The 16,316-nt window shown below is 42.9% G+C and overlaps 1 protein-coding gene across 5 annotated transcripts in view; it reads left to right on the forward strand.

Annotated features, from left to right (window-relative positions):
* Window positions 1–16,316, forward strand: part of GFM2 (GTP dependent ribosome recycling factor mitochondrial 2) — a 120,838-nt gene that overhangs the window by 64,979 nt on the left and 39,543 nt on the right. For all 5 annotated transcript variants that reach the window (XR_013624090.1, XR_013624091.1, XM_078781826.1 and 2 more), the window contains exons 12-14: window positions 9,997–10,145; window positions 10,529–10,669; window positions 15,031–15,130. Coding sequence is in view for 3 of the 5 variants with exons in the window: in XM_078781826.1 (XP_078637952.1) it covers window positions 9,997–10,145; window positions 10,529–10,669; window positions 15,031–15,130 (390 nt within the window). In the remaining 2 variants the exon portion in view is untranslated. The remainder of the gene's footprint in view (window positions 1–9,996; window positions 10,146–10,528; window positions 10,670–15,030; window positions 15,131–16,316) is intronic.

The following is a 16,316-nucleotide window of genomic DNA, read 5'->3' on the forward strand; positions in this document are numbered from 1 at the left end:
CATATTAGGCTTTTCAACAAACATCGGATTACCAGAAACTCAACCACCGGCCAAATCATTCCCGATACCAAAAGAGATTCCCTTTACAGGAAGAGTGGCTTGTAAACCTACGGTGACCGGTCCTGACACCAAATCAGACTTCAAATGGATGACATGAAGTGGAGCTTTAACATAGCCACCAACCCTCTCTAACAGAACACTAACACCAGTTGACGTCTTCTCTGACAATGGCAAAATGCCTTCAAGCATCAAAGATTGATGTGCTCCTGTGTCTCTCAATACCCTAACAGGTCTCTGGTTAGTCAAGTCTCCATCCAGTGACACAAACCCCTCTGAAATAAAAGGTTTGTAACCCTCTTGAACAAGGTCGTTCTGTGATGTCGTTACTTTGGCATGAGAACCTTCACAAGGCACTGTCCTCCAAGGACGATTTCTCGCATTAGCCAATGCATTCGGAGTTGTACTAGTCTGACTCCGCTCCTGATTTTTCCTTTTCAGGGCGTAACATTGGGACATCAAATGCCCAGGTTTCTTGCAAAAAGCGCAAGTTGGCCCAGAGGAAAAAGTCGTGGTCTGCCTCGGGCCCCCCGGAAGATAAGTCTGTCTTGGAACTGTAGTCTTCTGATCCCTAAAAGTCGCGGTATCAGATTTGTCCTCGTAGTCATCTCTCGGCCGCCTCCATGAATATTTGTTCTCCGAACCTGATTTACCATAACTCCCCTGGCTAACTCTCGGCGGGAAGTTAGGTTTGTGGAACCCCATCCTGTGTGTCAAGGCATAGTCATCTGCCACGGTTGCTGCCTCATACAACTCTGGTACTTTCTTTTCATCCAGATGCACTTTAATGTCCACTGGACACTGTTTGAATTCCTCCACCAAGATCAATTGTCGCAACAGTTTGAAGTCTTTCCCAATCCCCTACGAATCACACCACCGATCAAACATGGTTTCCTTCATTCTGGCAAACTCCACATGGGTCTCACTCTCCCTCTTCCTGACATTCCTTAATTTTTGCCGGGAAGCTTCAGGGACCAATTCATAGGCTTTGAGAATGGTTTTCGTCACCATCTCATAATCTGCACATTGGTCAATCGGTAAAGCCGAATAGATATCTTGAGCTTTACCCACCAAAACACTTTGCACTAACATAGTCCAGGACCCCACAGGCCATTTTAGCATTTGAGCCACTTTCTCAAAGTGTAAAAAAAACTTGGCTACCTCTTTTTCATTGAAGGGTGGAACCAGCCTCACATGCCTCCCAACATCCCAAGTGGTCTGACTAGTTGTCAAACTAGCCGGCATGGATACTACTTCTCTCCGTTCTCCCATTATATCCAGCTCCTTGAGTTTAAGTTCCTTCTGATACTCCATGTCACGTTCCTTTAACTCCCTTTCGGCTCTCCTTTCCTCTGCTCTTTCCTCTGCTCTTCTTTCTTCTTCAGCTCTCCTTTTCTCTGCTCTTCTTTCTTCTTCAGCTCTCCTTTCCTCTGCTCTTCTCTCCGAGTTCTCGTTCCTGTTCTGCTCTTCTGTCCTCGAGTTCCTTTTCAGCTCTCCTTTCCTCTGCTCTTCTTTCCTTGAGTTCTCGTTCCTGTTCTGCTCTTTCCTTTTCTGCTTTCCTTTCCTCTGCTTTTAACCTTTCCTGGCTCTGCAGTTGCATCTCCATTTTCCGGAGCTCCACATTTACTTTTTCCTCAGGTAACCAATCCAAGGCTACCTCTTTCCATGTTCCTTGTCCCACCAGAGATTCTACCACCAATGTCTGCATCTCTGCTTTCTTCATATTAACTCGGACCTCCAAGTTAAAATATTTGGCCAATATCAAGAGTTCCGATCTTTTTAACGCTTGAAACTGTGCCTCATAAGGGGAAGCCGCAAACTTTTCTGCGTCAAACACCATGGTGACTATTAGTTAGCACCTGCTAACCTTCACACAAAAAATATCAAATCTTTTGAAAAATTTGGGAATGTTAGAAAAATTCCAAATTTGGGAATTTTGGGAATGTTAGGGAATTCTATCCCGGACGAGTTTTAGGAATTTTGTCAGCAAAGACGAACCCCCAATTTCAATTTGGGCCAATCCCGGACGAGCCCCCAATTTCTGTTACGTGCTCCTCCCCAAACCCCGGTCACGGTGTACCTCCGAGCCCTGAGAGGAGTCACGGCAGAAAAATGTGTTATTCTGTATGTCAAAGATCAATGGTGAAACCACACCAATTGTTACCAACCAACAAGTATTGTATTAAGATCACACAAGAATAACAGTACAACAACAATAGTAATCAATTGTACAACCAATATATATTTTCTATGATGGTACCATCAGGTTTGTACAATATAACTCACTGTGCTCCAAGTGAGTGAAAAGAAGAACATTCCCAATGTCTTTTTCCCGGCTTCAAGCCAAAGTTGATTCCGGTTTCAAGCCGAAGTCGATCCCGGCTTCAAGCCAAAGTCGATCCGCTCCAGCGATTGTCAGAACGATGTCTAATCGAGACCAGAATCCCGTTCGGATGACGGTCACAGCCACACGGCCAAAGCTGCACCAAGGCGCCCTCAAAGCGACTGGGAAATCCAAAGGTGCCCTCCAGGCGACTGGGAAATCACACCCTCGGGTATGGACGTTTCACGGCTCACAGTCGGCGAACCTCTGATTTACCTTCAAAATCCACGTTGCACACACACACACCAGATAAACGTCTGAATGCGGTGAGAACGGCTGAAGCGAAGCAAAGAAACCTTGCTCGACGCACAAAGCGCGTGAGTCAAAATGGCCGACGGCCCTGACTCGAGACATAACGGCACGACGAGGATTCTCTTCGGAATCAATCGCAAAACCTGACACGCAGGTGAATCTGTCACAGCGATAACAACTCTGTCGCAGGAATCCCTTTCCTGGGAAACCCAAAGTTCACTCGTGACTCTTGCTCGCCAATTTTCGCTCCAGACCGCAAAGCAACTATGCTTCTTGTCCGACTCCACTCGCTCCGCCTTCTTTTCCCGCTTCCTCTTCTTCGTCGTCGTCCGGATCCCGATCCGGTTTCCGGTTTCTTTTAACACTAACTTTTTCACCTTTTGAAAACAGTTCATACACAATAAACCTTTTGCAAACAATAATAGTATGTGGAATCAAAAATGTTTACAGTGGATGAAAACCACAACAACGGAAGTGACAAATCCGTAACAATAGCCTATTTTACTCCTGGAGATCCCAGGATTACCCACCCAAAATATCATTGCGTTCGGTTCAGCAGTTTTTACGGTACCTTCGAACGGACGGACAGACAGACAGACAGACAGAGAGACGGACGGACATTTGGTGAATTATAGTAAGATATCATCTAACAGCACTGTTGCATATAGTTTGAAAATGATGATGTGTTACGGATCCGTCACTTCCGCCTTTGTTGTTATTATATACTTGTAGGATTTTTAGTGTCAGGTAATTTTGTTGTTAAGATTTTTTGTATGAAATGGAGATGACTTTAGTAAAAGGTAAAAATAAATGTTTGTGGAGGAAAAAGAAAAATGCGGCAAAGAACCGGAAGGTGGAGGGAGATGAGGAGAACGGCCATGATGGAGATACAGCCGTGAATCGTGTCGAGGCTGCGAGCGGACTTTTTTGACATTGGTCGTGAATGAGTTGAGGCTTTCCGTGAATGGGATTGCCCGCGACATCGTCATATATTGTGAGTGCAATTAAACCTGTGTCTCAGGTTTTATCACCAAGTGTGAGTCATCGTTGGAGAAATCAAGCGCCTCCATTATGGGCCTATACGCCATTTTGTCCTCAAAGAAGAAGAGGCTGTCTGCTTGGTGCATCTTGTTTTGCCGTTGGGATTTCCATATCGACCTCATCGTGTTGATTGCCGTTGGTTTACCTAGCGGCTCAATTCCCATATTGACCTCTCACCTCGTAACTCCTCATCCACAGTCGTGCCAATACTTGCCTATTGATTTGCCGTTCTGCACGTCCTCGATCTCCAACCAGCGTGGGGATCCGTGCATGGACTTTGGGGAATGTTACATTCCAATCACGGTTGGCGTATCGTGAGTTCATTGCTTTTGAGAGCATTGGGGAATGATGGTACCATCATATGTATTGTTCATTTGATGCAAGTGACATTTTCATTGTACTTTCTTTAATAGTGTTATTATTGTGTATGTGAGTTTTTAATACAATTACTTGTTTTGTTCTACAATTGCATTGGTGTGGTTTTACAATGGTTTATTAGAAAACGCAAAATAACAGATCTTTCTGCCGTGTTCCCGCTCCAGACTCTGAGGTGCACCGTAACCGGGGTTTGGGGAGGTAATACGTAACAGATGTCATAGGTCACGTGGTTTGGCAGCCATCTTGGGTAGAGAAACGAACCATGTCTACCCGATCAACACGAAACTTCACAAACGTGATCCCCTACCCATACATATGCAGAGTGATGGCATCTACCCGTTGTGGGACTATGCAGAGGCATATTGGCGACACAGTCGCATTGTTCTAGTTTGACAATTGTGTTGATCACTTTGGTTTAATTGTTTGTCTGTCCGCTCGCCTATAATTGCCTGCAGGTCACAATTTTAAACCGATCTTCAGGAAACATCACCAAATGGTACACTTGGTGGTCCGAAAGAAGCATATTTATTTTTGAGGTCAACATAGGCCAAAGGTAAACAACTTTGTCAAATTAAAAAAATCCTCAATTTTCATACAATTGACATGAAATTTGAAGAGGATTTGCATATCAGATCACGGAATTCAACCACCAACTATGTTTCAGGTCATCATCAGCCAAAAGTTCACCATAGGTCGTAGTTTCTAAAATTGTCATTTTTCATCTAATTGACTTGAAATTTGAACAGGATGTTCATATCAGCTCACTGAATCCAACCACCAATTATTTTTTCGGTCAACATAGGCCAAAAGGTCAATATAGGCCAACTTGCTAAAATTATCAATTTTCATCCATTTCACTTGAAATTTAGAGAGGATTTGCAACTTTGGTCATTGAATTCAACAACCAATTATTTTTGAGGTCAACATATGCCAAAATGTCAACCTAGACCAAATTTCTAAAATTCTCAATTTTCAGCCGATTGACTTGAAACTTGTTTGAACATAATTTTCACATCAACTCACTTATCAACTTGAGAAGGAGGATTTTCCACATCAACTGAATTCCAACCACCAATTTTTTTGAGGTCTAAAGGTCAACATAGGCATCATTTCTAAAATTGAGAGATAGGGCCAAAACCTATATAAGTTATGTCATAATATGTCAATAAAATAACCCGGTGTGTACCCTGGTTAGAATAGGTACACCGTATCCCTGCATGTCATAAGAGGCGACAAAGAGGGTTGGCGTCAGGAAGGGCATCCGGCCATAAAAAACATTGCGTCAAAAAAAGAGAACCATGACAATCACAACTACATATGGGCAGGGTACAGCCTGAAGTGGAGATCGGTTTCTGAGGTTTGGGACATGGAATGTAGGGACAATGACAGGGAGATCAGGAGAAGTGGTGGAAGTATTGGTCAGAAGAAGAGTGGACATATGTTGTGTGCAAGAGACGAGACGGAAGGGAAATGGTGTGAGAATGGTGAAGGGCAGGCAGGGACAGAAATACAAGTTTGTGTGGCAAGGGTGCCCGGAGGGCGTGAATGGTGTTGGTGCCCTGTTTTCTGAAGAGTTTGTAGACAGTGTGGTGAGTGTGACTAGAGTGAGTGATAGGTTGATGATGGTGAAAATGATGATTGGAAAGCTCTTGGAGAACGTCATCTCGGGATATGTTCCGCAGGTTGGTCGGAGCGATGAAGAGAAGGACAAGTTCTGGTGTGCGATAGAGAAGCTGATGGAAAACGTGAAAGATGAGGTAGTTGTTGTGGTAGGAGGAGACCTAAATGGACATGTGGGAAGGCGTATGGACGGTTTTGAGGGAGTTCATGGGGGTTATGGATATGGTGTGAGAAATGGAGAAGGTGAAAGGATTTTGGAGTTTGCTGATGGAGCTGATTTGTTGATTTGTAACACTCAGTTCCAGAAAGGGGATAAGCTTGTTACATGCACGTCAGGTGGGTCGACGACAACCGCTGACTACCTGATGGTGCGTAGGCGAGATAGGGGGCACCTCCGGGACACAAAGGTGATCCCGGGGGAGGAGGCTGTTTCACAGCACCACTTGGTTGTCTGCGACATAAGGGTGAAAGGTGCGAGGAGAGCTCGGCGGGTGAAGTACCAACCGAGAATGAAGGTGTGGAGGTTGGAAGAGGTGACAGTAAGGGAGGCATTAAAAGAGAGGCTGAGTACGGTAGAGGATGATGTGGTTGAGCTTGAACGTGGTTGGATGTCAATGAAAGATAGTGTGTTGGGAGCCGTTGGTGAGGTATGTGGATGGGCAAAAGGACCACCGAGGCACTCGGAAACATGGTGGTGGGATGATGAAGTTGGAAAGAGGATTGACGAGAAGAGGAAGAAGTTCAAGGAGTGGCAGAAGGCGAAGGGTACGGGAGCAGAAAAAGCAGAGCATGAAAGTTGTAAGGCTGCAAAGAAAGAGGTAGCAAAGGCGCAGGAGGCATGTAGGAAAATGTTCGGAGAACGCTTGGATTTGGAAGAGGGTCAGAGAGCGGTATTCAGGATTGCAAAGCAGATAGCGAAAGAGAGGTGTGATGTGATGGGGGTGAGTTGCTTGAAGGATGAAGTGGGACAAATCGTTGTGGACCCAGATGGAATTAAAGGAAGATGGAAAAGATATATGGAAATGCTGTTGAATACAGAGAATGAATGGGATGGCAACATAGAGAGTAACCCAGTTTTAGGACCGGCAGAGAAGATAACTGAGAAGGAAGTTGAGGAAGCGATAAAAGCAATGAAGAGTAGAAAAGCGGGAGGGCCGACCGGAGTTGTGGGAGATATGTTGAAGGCAGCAGGAAGTTGGGGTGTGAAGAGAATGACAGAGATCTGTAATCTAGTGGTGAAAGAAGGCCGCATTCCAGTGGATTGGGAACTGAGTACCCTCGTCCCTCTATACAAGGGGAAAGGTGACCTTCTGGAGTGTGGCTCCTACCGAGCGATAAAGTTATTGGAGCATGGAATGAAGGTATTGGAAAGGGTGTTGGAGAGAAGGATAAGGAAGAAGGTGAAGATCGACGAAATGCAGTTTGGATTTATGCCAGGAAGAGGAACGACAGATGCGCTCTTTATTGTGAGGCAGTTGCAGGAGAAGTACATGGAGAAGAGGAAGAAGTTGTTTCTTGGGTTTGTTGATCTGGAGAAAGCATTCGATAGGGTTCCACGCAAAGTATTGACATGGGCATTGAGGAAGTTAGAAGTGGATGAATGGTTGATCAGAGTAGTGATGGCAATGTACAAAAGAGCGTGCACAGCTGTAAGGACGAAGGACGGGAACAGTGGTGAGTTTGAGGTGAAGGTGGGAGTGCATCAGGGGTCGGTACTAAGTCCACTACTATTTGTAGCTGTGATGGAGGTGCTGGCTCAGAACGTAAAGGAGGGTTTACCATGGGAGTTGTCTGCAGATGATCTGGTGTTGATTGCGGAAAGTATGGATGGACTGAAGGAAAAGATGAACAAGTGGAAGGAATGTATGGAGACAAAAGGTCTGAAGGTGAATATAGGAAAGACGAAGGTGATGGCAAGTGGTAAAGCATGTGGTGAGGTGGAAAGAACTGGGAAGTGGCCATGTGATGTTTGCAGGAAGGGTGTCGGAGTGAACTCCATTCAATGTATAATGTGCGCTGAGTGGGTTCATCAAAAATGTTGTGGTCTGAGAGGTCATTAACCAGTGTGCTAGCTACATTCAAATGTAAGGTGTGCACAGAGGGAGCTGAAGATCGGGGAAATGTTGAGTTGGATCTTGGAGACGGCGTGAAGCTGGAAGGTGTGAAAACATTTTGCTACCTCGGAGACATGCTGAATGGAGAAGGTGGATCAGACACGGCAACGGTTGCTAGAGTGAGATGTGCATGGAAGAAGTTTCGGGAACTGAGTGGCGTGCTGATGAGGAGGGGAGTGTCATTGAAGCTGAAGGGAAAGGTGTATGCTGCATGTGTGAGAAGTGTTATGATTTATGGGAGCAAGACATGGGTCATGAATGTAGAGCAGCAACGAAGGCTGGAAAGGGTGGAAATGCGAATGGTTCGGTGGATGTGCGGAGTATCGTTGAGAGAGAGGAAGACAAATGATGAATTGCGAAAGATGATGGGAATAGAGCCTGTGATTGATGCTGTGAAGAGGAACAGGTTGAGATGGTTTGGTCATGTGTTGAGGAAGGATGAAAGTGACTGGTTGAGAGGAGTGATGGAAATGAATGTAGAAGGAAGTAGAGGACGGGGAAGACCGAGAAAGACTTGGCTAAAGATGGTCGAAGAAGAAATGCGGGCAAGGGGGTTAACAAGGGGAGATGCAGAAAATAGGGCAAAATGGAGAAGATTGTCATGGGGACCGCAAGGCTAACCCCCGCTCTAGCAGGGAAAATGGCCTTAAAATGCATGTTGTGTTGTTGTATAATATGTCAAAAATTTGTGGATGAGTTATGACAAAACTAGGTGGATTTGTGTTGTTTAGGTGAAGAGAACAAGCTGATTCGATTTTGGTTCAGATCCGGCCTATTAATGGGATACAAAACATGAACTGTTCAGCTTTGTGGAGGTATGCGCTCTAGAAAGTGCTGTTCTACTTTGTTCTGTTTTGCCAAGTGTCATTCTGAGTGATTTTTCTTTTGTGTGTTTTGTTTGTTTGCCTGTGAGCAGGATATCTCAAAAAGTTATGGATGGATTCGGCCAACATTTTATGGACATGTTTGGTATGTAACAAGGACAAATTGAGTAGATGTTGGTGAATATCTGGATCCAGATACGGATACTGGTCACTAAAAGTGAATCACTAAAAGTGATTCTTCACGATTGAGATATAGGGCCAAAAACTATACATATCATCCTGTCTCAAAACGTTGCGGACGGATTATGACAAAACTAGGTGGATCATTTGGGTAGGTGACAAGAACAGGCCAGTATGATTTTGGTTAAGATGCAGGTGCAGATCCGGCCTATCGGTGGGATACAAAACGTAAACTGTTCAGGCTGGCGGATGTATGCGCTCTATGGAGTGTTGTTCTATTTTCTGCTGTGACAGTTAGACAGACTTTTAGTTTCATAGCAGTTCTGTACCCAAGCTCAAGGTTAACTCAAGAATTAACTCGCTGCACTGGTGTGTTTCGTATAGTATAATAATTTCCTTATTTGCAAAAATACTTTTTTGGGGGGGTTTTAGGCATGAAATCGCCAGCAACAGATAGGACAGCAAATATTTATAGACAATGAAATCCACTCACCTGATTCAAGATTTCAGACTTTTGCTTCAGAGTGGCATGTTCATGCTGGTACCATAATGTGGAAACAGGAGGTGCAGGCCCTTTGCATGAAGTACATCATGAGCATGTGCAGGCACACCTCGTGCGCATGCTGGAGTCTGAAGCCTTGGCCTAGTATCAGGAGTGCTTATGTCTTCTTTATTTATTAGACATCCTACAGACGTAAATGAACACTCATGCTCTCTGTGCACGTTGCACATCACGTGCAGCAACGTTCACCTCCTTGTGCCTTGTATTTATTGTTATTTGAAAAAAAAAAAACGCTTCTGTACATCACCCTTGAGGCTCAGCTTGCAAGCCACAGTCTACAATTCCAAAAGAAGAAACATAATTACTCTTTTACGTAAAATGGTTTTCGAGTTTGTTTTCTCCTCAAAAATAGACTGTAGTGAACACATTTGTGTTGAAAGATTTGCCTTGAAAACCTACCCTTATGAAGGAAGACATCTGCACACATAACAAACACGCAAACGGACATTGTGTTTTATAGGATAGATGTTATGCTGAGTTTTGTTTGGGTTTTTTCTGCCTTTGTCCAGCCACCGATTTGTAGACATTCTTTATTCTTGCACTTGGTTGGTCTGCTAGTCAAAGCTTCTCTCTTCCTGGCCCTAGCTGCGTGCAGCCGTGCGAAAAGTTACACTTGCCAGAGCAGGAGTCCCGTTGCTTTGCGGCAGTTCCCTGAAGAATTGTGGTGTGCAGCCACTACTCGACGCAGTTGTTGACTTCTTACCTGCACCTAACGAACGACAGCACAACTTTTTGTGAGTTAAGACTGGAAGAGATTTGTAGCATGCTGGTTAAATTCTCCAACATGTACTGGTATATATACATATATATCCCTTTGATGAAATAATACATTGAGTGTAACGCAGCCGCAATATGCCTAGCAGAGGGATAGGGTAGTGTCTGACATAATATGTAATCGGCTGCAAAAGGGAAGAGTTTTTTTTTTCCAGAGAATTGAACAGGTCATTTATCTATATGAGGAACATGACTGGGCCCAAAACACTAGATTAGAATCCATAATCTGTAGGATGTTAGTCATGTTCTCATGGATAGGTACCCTTGTTATGTTGGATGGTTCCTTTGCTCAAAAGGTCTTCACAGTTTTCCTTGTTTATTGACCAACTCATGGGTTTTACAGGCAGTGGTATGGAAATGACCCTGTGGCACTGGCGTTCAAGGTTTGCCATGATCAACAAAGAGGACCTCTCGTGTTCCTGCGCTTGTATGGTGGTGCATTGTCCGCACATTCTTCAATCTTCAACGTTTCACGCAATTGCACGTAAGCTTCTCAACCCCATATAATTAATAAATATTGTATTGTCAAATACATGATGTATGCATTTATACGGTAAAATATGTGAACACCCAAAGTAGCTTTTTTAATGGCTCAAATTAAATGTATAATAACAAAGCCAGTTCACTTTTGGACTATGCATGTTTGTATGTATGAACAGACCATCAATGGACTACTTTCACCCCATTTATTGGACAGCTGGACTGACTCCATCCACAATTGTAACCAGAAAAAAAATATGTCCGCCATTTTGTAAAGGTGACAGTACAGAAAGGCCTCTGGTGACAGCCCATAAGCCAGTGCAATTGGAACGATCTGAGCTATACGTATGACCATGATGTATTATACATGCAAATAAGCAGTGGGTATATTTTTGCTTCATGTACATAACCCGCGTTATTATATATTTTTGGGAGCAATTAAGGCAGCGATCTGTTGCCTATACATCACCCAGATAAACGAATGAACAATTTGTATAATAAATGAAGGTTTTTGTATGTAATTTTGGTTTTAGCCTGAGCTTACGTGGTTGATTAGTGTGAAAATACAGAAGGGTCACCTGTCATAAGCATTATGCATGTTTTTACTTTATGCACAATGCCTTCAGAAAGTATTCACACCCCTTGACTTTTTTCACATTTTGTTGTGTTACAACCTGAATTTAAAATGGATTAAATTGAGATTTTTGTGTCACTGCTCTACACATAATACCCTTCAAGATGTTTTTTTTTTACAAATTAATGAAAAAGGAAAAGCTAAAATGTCTCGAGTCAATAAGTGTTCAACCCCTTTACTGTGCCACTCCAAATTGAGTTCAGGTGCATCCAATTTTTTTTGATCATCCTTGAGATGTTTCTACAACTTGATTGGAGTCCACCTGTGGCCAATTCAATTGATTGAAACACACATTTCTGTATAAGGTCCCACAGTTGACTCGTCCGACCAAACTGAGAAACGAAGCAAGAATGACCTTGGTTATGGAAGTGACCAAGAACCGAATGACCACTCCAAGATAATGACAGAATTACTTGGCTGAGAGGGGATAACCTGCAGGAAGGACAACGGTCTCTGCAGAACTTCATAAATCTAGGCTTTATGGGAGAGTTGCCAGACGAAGCCACTCTTTATAAAAAGGCACATGACACCATGCCTGGAGTTTGCAAACAGGCAAGTGAAACACTGAGAGCATGAAACAAATATTTTGTGGTCTGATGAGACTAAAATTGAACTCTTTGACCTGAATGCAAAGCGCTATGTCTGGCGGAAACTGAGCACAGCTCATCACCCATCTAACACCATCTCTTCCGTGAAGCATGGTGGTGGCAGCATCATGCTATGGGGATGTTTTTCAGTGGCAGGAACTGGGAGACTTAAAAGGATAGAGAGAACAATTAATGCAGCCAAATACAGGCAAATGCTTGAGTAGAACCTGCTTCAGAATGCAAAAGACCTTCAAGTGCAGCGAAGATTTATTTTCCATCAGGGAAATGACTCCAAGCATACAGCCAAAGCAACACTGGAATGGCTTCAGAACAAGAATGTGAATGTCCTTGATTGGCCCAGCCAAAGCCTAGACCTGAATCCCATTGAGAATCTGTGGAAAGACTTGAAGTTTGCCGTTCATCGACGCTCCCTATCCAACTTGATAAGCTTGAGCAAAACCTGCAAGGAAGAAAGGGAGAAACTCCCCAAATCCAGATATGCAAAGCTGAAATACCCATGAATATTGAAGCTGTAATCGCTGCCATTGGAGCTTTTATGAAATATTGACGCATGGGGTTGAATACTTGTGTAAACTAGAACGCCACTCAGTAGAGCGCATACTCCCACCGTGGGTCAAGTTGGAATAGTACGATTTCACAAAAGTTTGAGGGAGTAGTTCAGTGACAACACAAGACAAGACAACACAAGACAGACACTGCACAGATATATATTTAGAATATATAGAAGATAATGTTTAAAAAAACAAGGCAATTTCACTTACATTTTCGGATTCAGCGTTCAATTCTATATAAGTGAGTGTATTTTGAGGCATGTGTGACTTCAAATAAAATTGTAAGCCAGGAAAACGTTCGTTTCATTCCTTAGGGATACAACATGTAAAACTGGTCCAAACGTCAAAACAGAACTCGCTCATTTTAAAAGTCGTACAAGCTAATGCGACCACTCATTCTTCTGGGAAGAATCCCGTGCACATGCTTGTCACACTTATAACTCACCTCAGTCTTTATAAGTTCATCAAATACTGACACCGCGATTGGCATTCCCTGAAGTAAATCAAGTGTTAATATCTCTTCTGAGGTAAAAATAAACAAAAAAAACAACAGTTAAAGCATTATACGTATCAAACGATACATTTTATGAAACGGGGAAACCGAATACACACTTTGGTGGTTTTAAAATGACAGAATATGTCTTTATTAGAAAGAGAAAAAAAGAACCTTGAAGACGACGCTGTTAACAAAATACACCGCTCTAACGCATAACCACGAGTTTAAACTACATTTACAACAAATATGAAAACTATTTTCATATCACAATGTTAAATATAGAATATATAGAAGATAATGTTAAAAAAAAATGAGCCCTATCTTCCAATGGTAAACAATCCTTCAAAAACTTCCTGGATCCGGAATAATATCCTGAGCTTCACCAAAAACGAATCAATTCTTCCTTATCCCAAGGGCAATCATCCCACCAACTTTCATCCAAATCCGTTCAGAACTTTTCCAGATATCTTGTTCACAAACACACAAACACACACACACACACACACACGGACACGATCGAATGCATTACTCCCTGGCGGGAGTAATTAGATATTTCTGCATTTAACTTTCAATAAATTTGTAAAAAAATTCTAAGAACATGTTTTCACTTTGTCATTATGGGGTACATTCTGTAGATCTGTGAAGGCACTGTATGTAAGCCGGGTTGCTTTTATTTTGAGAATTGATAAAAGCAGCGATCTAGTGTCCATACACCACAAAATTAAGGGATGAGCAATATCGGTTTCAGCCCAAGTTTTCAAGGCTGAATCATGTGAAAATACAGAAGGGTCGCCCATCATTTGCATCAGGCATGTTTTCGCTTGATCCGAGTAACGTCACATTTCACAGTAATAGAGTTTGTACGATGTAACCTCTCCTCAGCCTCTCCTCAGTGAAAGACACATGAAAGCCCGCTTGAAGTTTGCAAAAAAGCACCCGAAGGACTCTCAGACTGTGAGAAACAAGATTATGTGGTCTGATGAAACCGAGATTGAACTGTTTGGCTTCCGTCTGGCCACCCTGCCATAAAGCCCAGATCGGTGGAGTGTTGCAGTGATGGTTGTCCTTCTGGAAGTTTCTCCCATCTCCACAGAGGATCTCTGGCGCTCAGCCAGAGTGACCATCAGGTTCTTGGTCACCTCTCTTACCAAGGCCCTTCTCCCCCGATTGCTCAGTTTGGCCGGGCGGCCAGCTCTCGGAAGAGTCCTGGTTGTTCCAAACTTCTTCCATTTAAGAATTATGGAGGCCACTGTGCTCTTGGGAACCTTCAATGCAGCAGGGATTTTTTTGTAGGCTTCCCCAGATCTGTGCCTCGACACAATCCTGTCTCTGAGCTCTGCAGGCAGTTCCTTCGACCTCATGGCTTGGTTTTTGCTATGATATGCATTGTCAGCTGTGAGACCTTATATAGACAGGTGTGTGCCTTTCCAAATCATGTGCAATCAATGGAATTTACCACAGGTGGACTCCAATCAAGGTGTAGAAACATCTCAAAGATGATCAAGAGTAATGGGAGGCACCTGAGCTAAATTTCAAGTGTCATAGCAAAGGGTATGAATACTTATGTAAATGTGATATTTCAGTTTTTTCTTTTTGATAAATTTGCAAAACTTTCTCATAACCTGTTTTCTCTTTGTCATTATGGGGTATTGAGTGCAGATTGATGAGGGAAAAAATGAATTTAAACGATTTCAGTATAAGGCTGCAACATAACAAAATGTGAAAAAAGTGAAGGGGTCTGAATACTTTCTGAATGCACTGTGTGCGTGTGTGTGTGTGTGTGTGTGTGTGTGTGTGTGTGTGTGTGTGTGTGTGTGTGTGTGTGTGTGTGTGTGTGTGTGTGTGTGTGTGTGTGTGTGTATGTGTATATAATTTTATATTGTGGATTGAAAACCAAATTATAAAGTGTGTTGAGTGTTTTTCATTTGGTGATTACTCCATGTATATTTACAGCACACCATGATAGCTAGCCCGCAGTGTGCCAATCCAAATGATTCACAATAATTTTCGTCACATTTATTCCCAAGCTCCAACACTTTTATTTTGTACTTCACCTATTTCATTATGATGTTCCAGGGAGAGATTGAGCCGTTTGCTGTTGGGATTCGCTGACCAGCACGTTGAGATCCCGCAAGTGACGGCCGGAAATATCGCTATCGCTGTTGGTTTGAAGAAGGTGAGTCTCCATAAGCCCTAAAAAAATCCAAATGAAGATCATTTGCTGCACATTCTGTCCTGTTTCATTGCACTGTCCTTTTGTATCACTCTCTATTCCTTGAATGTGTTGAAAGTTGCTTTTTTTTTCTTCTTTTTTTTCAGAAGTGATACAAGGGTCATTCATGGTGGTGCTTGTACATCTCTTGCATGCAGGGCAATACACATGAGGAGACATTCGTGTGATTTAATATTAATTACAGGGATATTATTAGATGAGAGACAAATCAACAAAGTATATGGGATTTGAATCTGGGATCCCAGCGTCATGAGTAATGTGCTCAGGTGGTAATGCCAAACAAAACCAGGCAATGCAGACATGAAGGGCGCGGGAGAGCGAGCCGAGAAAGCTCGTCCCTAGCGTCCGTCACCCCCCATGTCACCTACCCTACCCTTGCCCTTACCCGTATTTACACAATTTACTGAGGAGTCCTCAGCATACGAATGTGGCCAACGAGTGTGTGAAGAGGTAATTTGAGAAAATAGATAAATGTAACAACATCAGAGAAGGCAAAGCAATGAAGGGGCAATTAAAGGGGAAAAGGTTTGAAACAGCAACAATCAAGGGGGATTGAAAGGAAGCTGTAAGTATGAGGAATTTCGGATGGCAATTGAGGTCAGACATTCTGTCATATTTGCGTATGTGATAGGTAGATAGCCCCAAGTAGATAGTTCTGTAATTCTCATTCTGAGCCTCCAATGGGAAACAACTGTGAGTACTGAAACAAAATGATCTTGAGAGTTCATAGAACATGATTGCCCACACTGTGTTTAAGTACAGTATATACTTCAATTTTAATAAAGTAAGGGTTTTCAAAGATCGTTAAAAAGTGTAGAAGCTTAGTGCAACTCAAGTAGACTTGTACATCACCCTTGTACACTTATAAGATGATGTTGAGTTGCAGTTGAGGAGATGGCAGCTTTATTGGTAACCATAGAACGCAGCATCAATCAGCATTGAACGTAGCCACATCAGGGTGGCATCTTCTTCACCCTGATAGTGTACTCTCTCACATGCCATGCCCCATCATGCTATATGTCAATATATACAGTCATGTGAAAAAGTAAGTACACCCCATGTAAAGTTTTGACTTTTTCAACATATTTCAAAATACAGCTATTTGATCTTCATTTCAACAATATTGATA

Source organism: Myxine glutinosa, chromosome 7 (genome assembly GCF_964187855.1).
Source record: "Myxine glutinosa chromosome 7, kmMyxGlut1.1, whole genome shotgun sequence".
NCBI lineage: Eukaryota > Metazoa > Chordata > Myxini > Myxiniformes > Myxinidae > Myxine > Myxine glutinosa.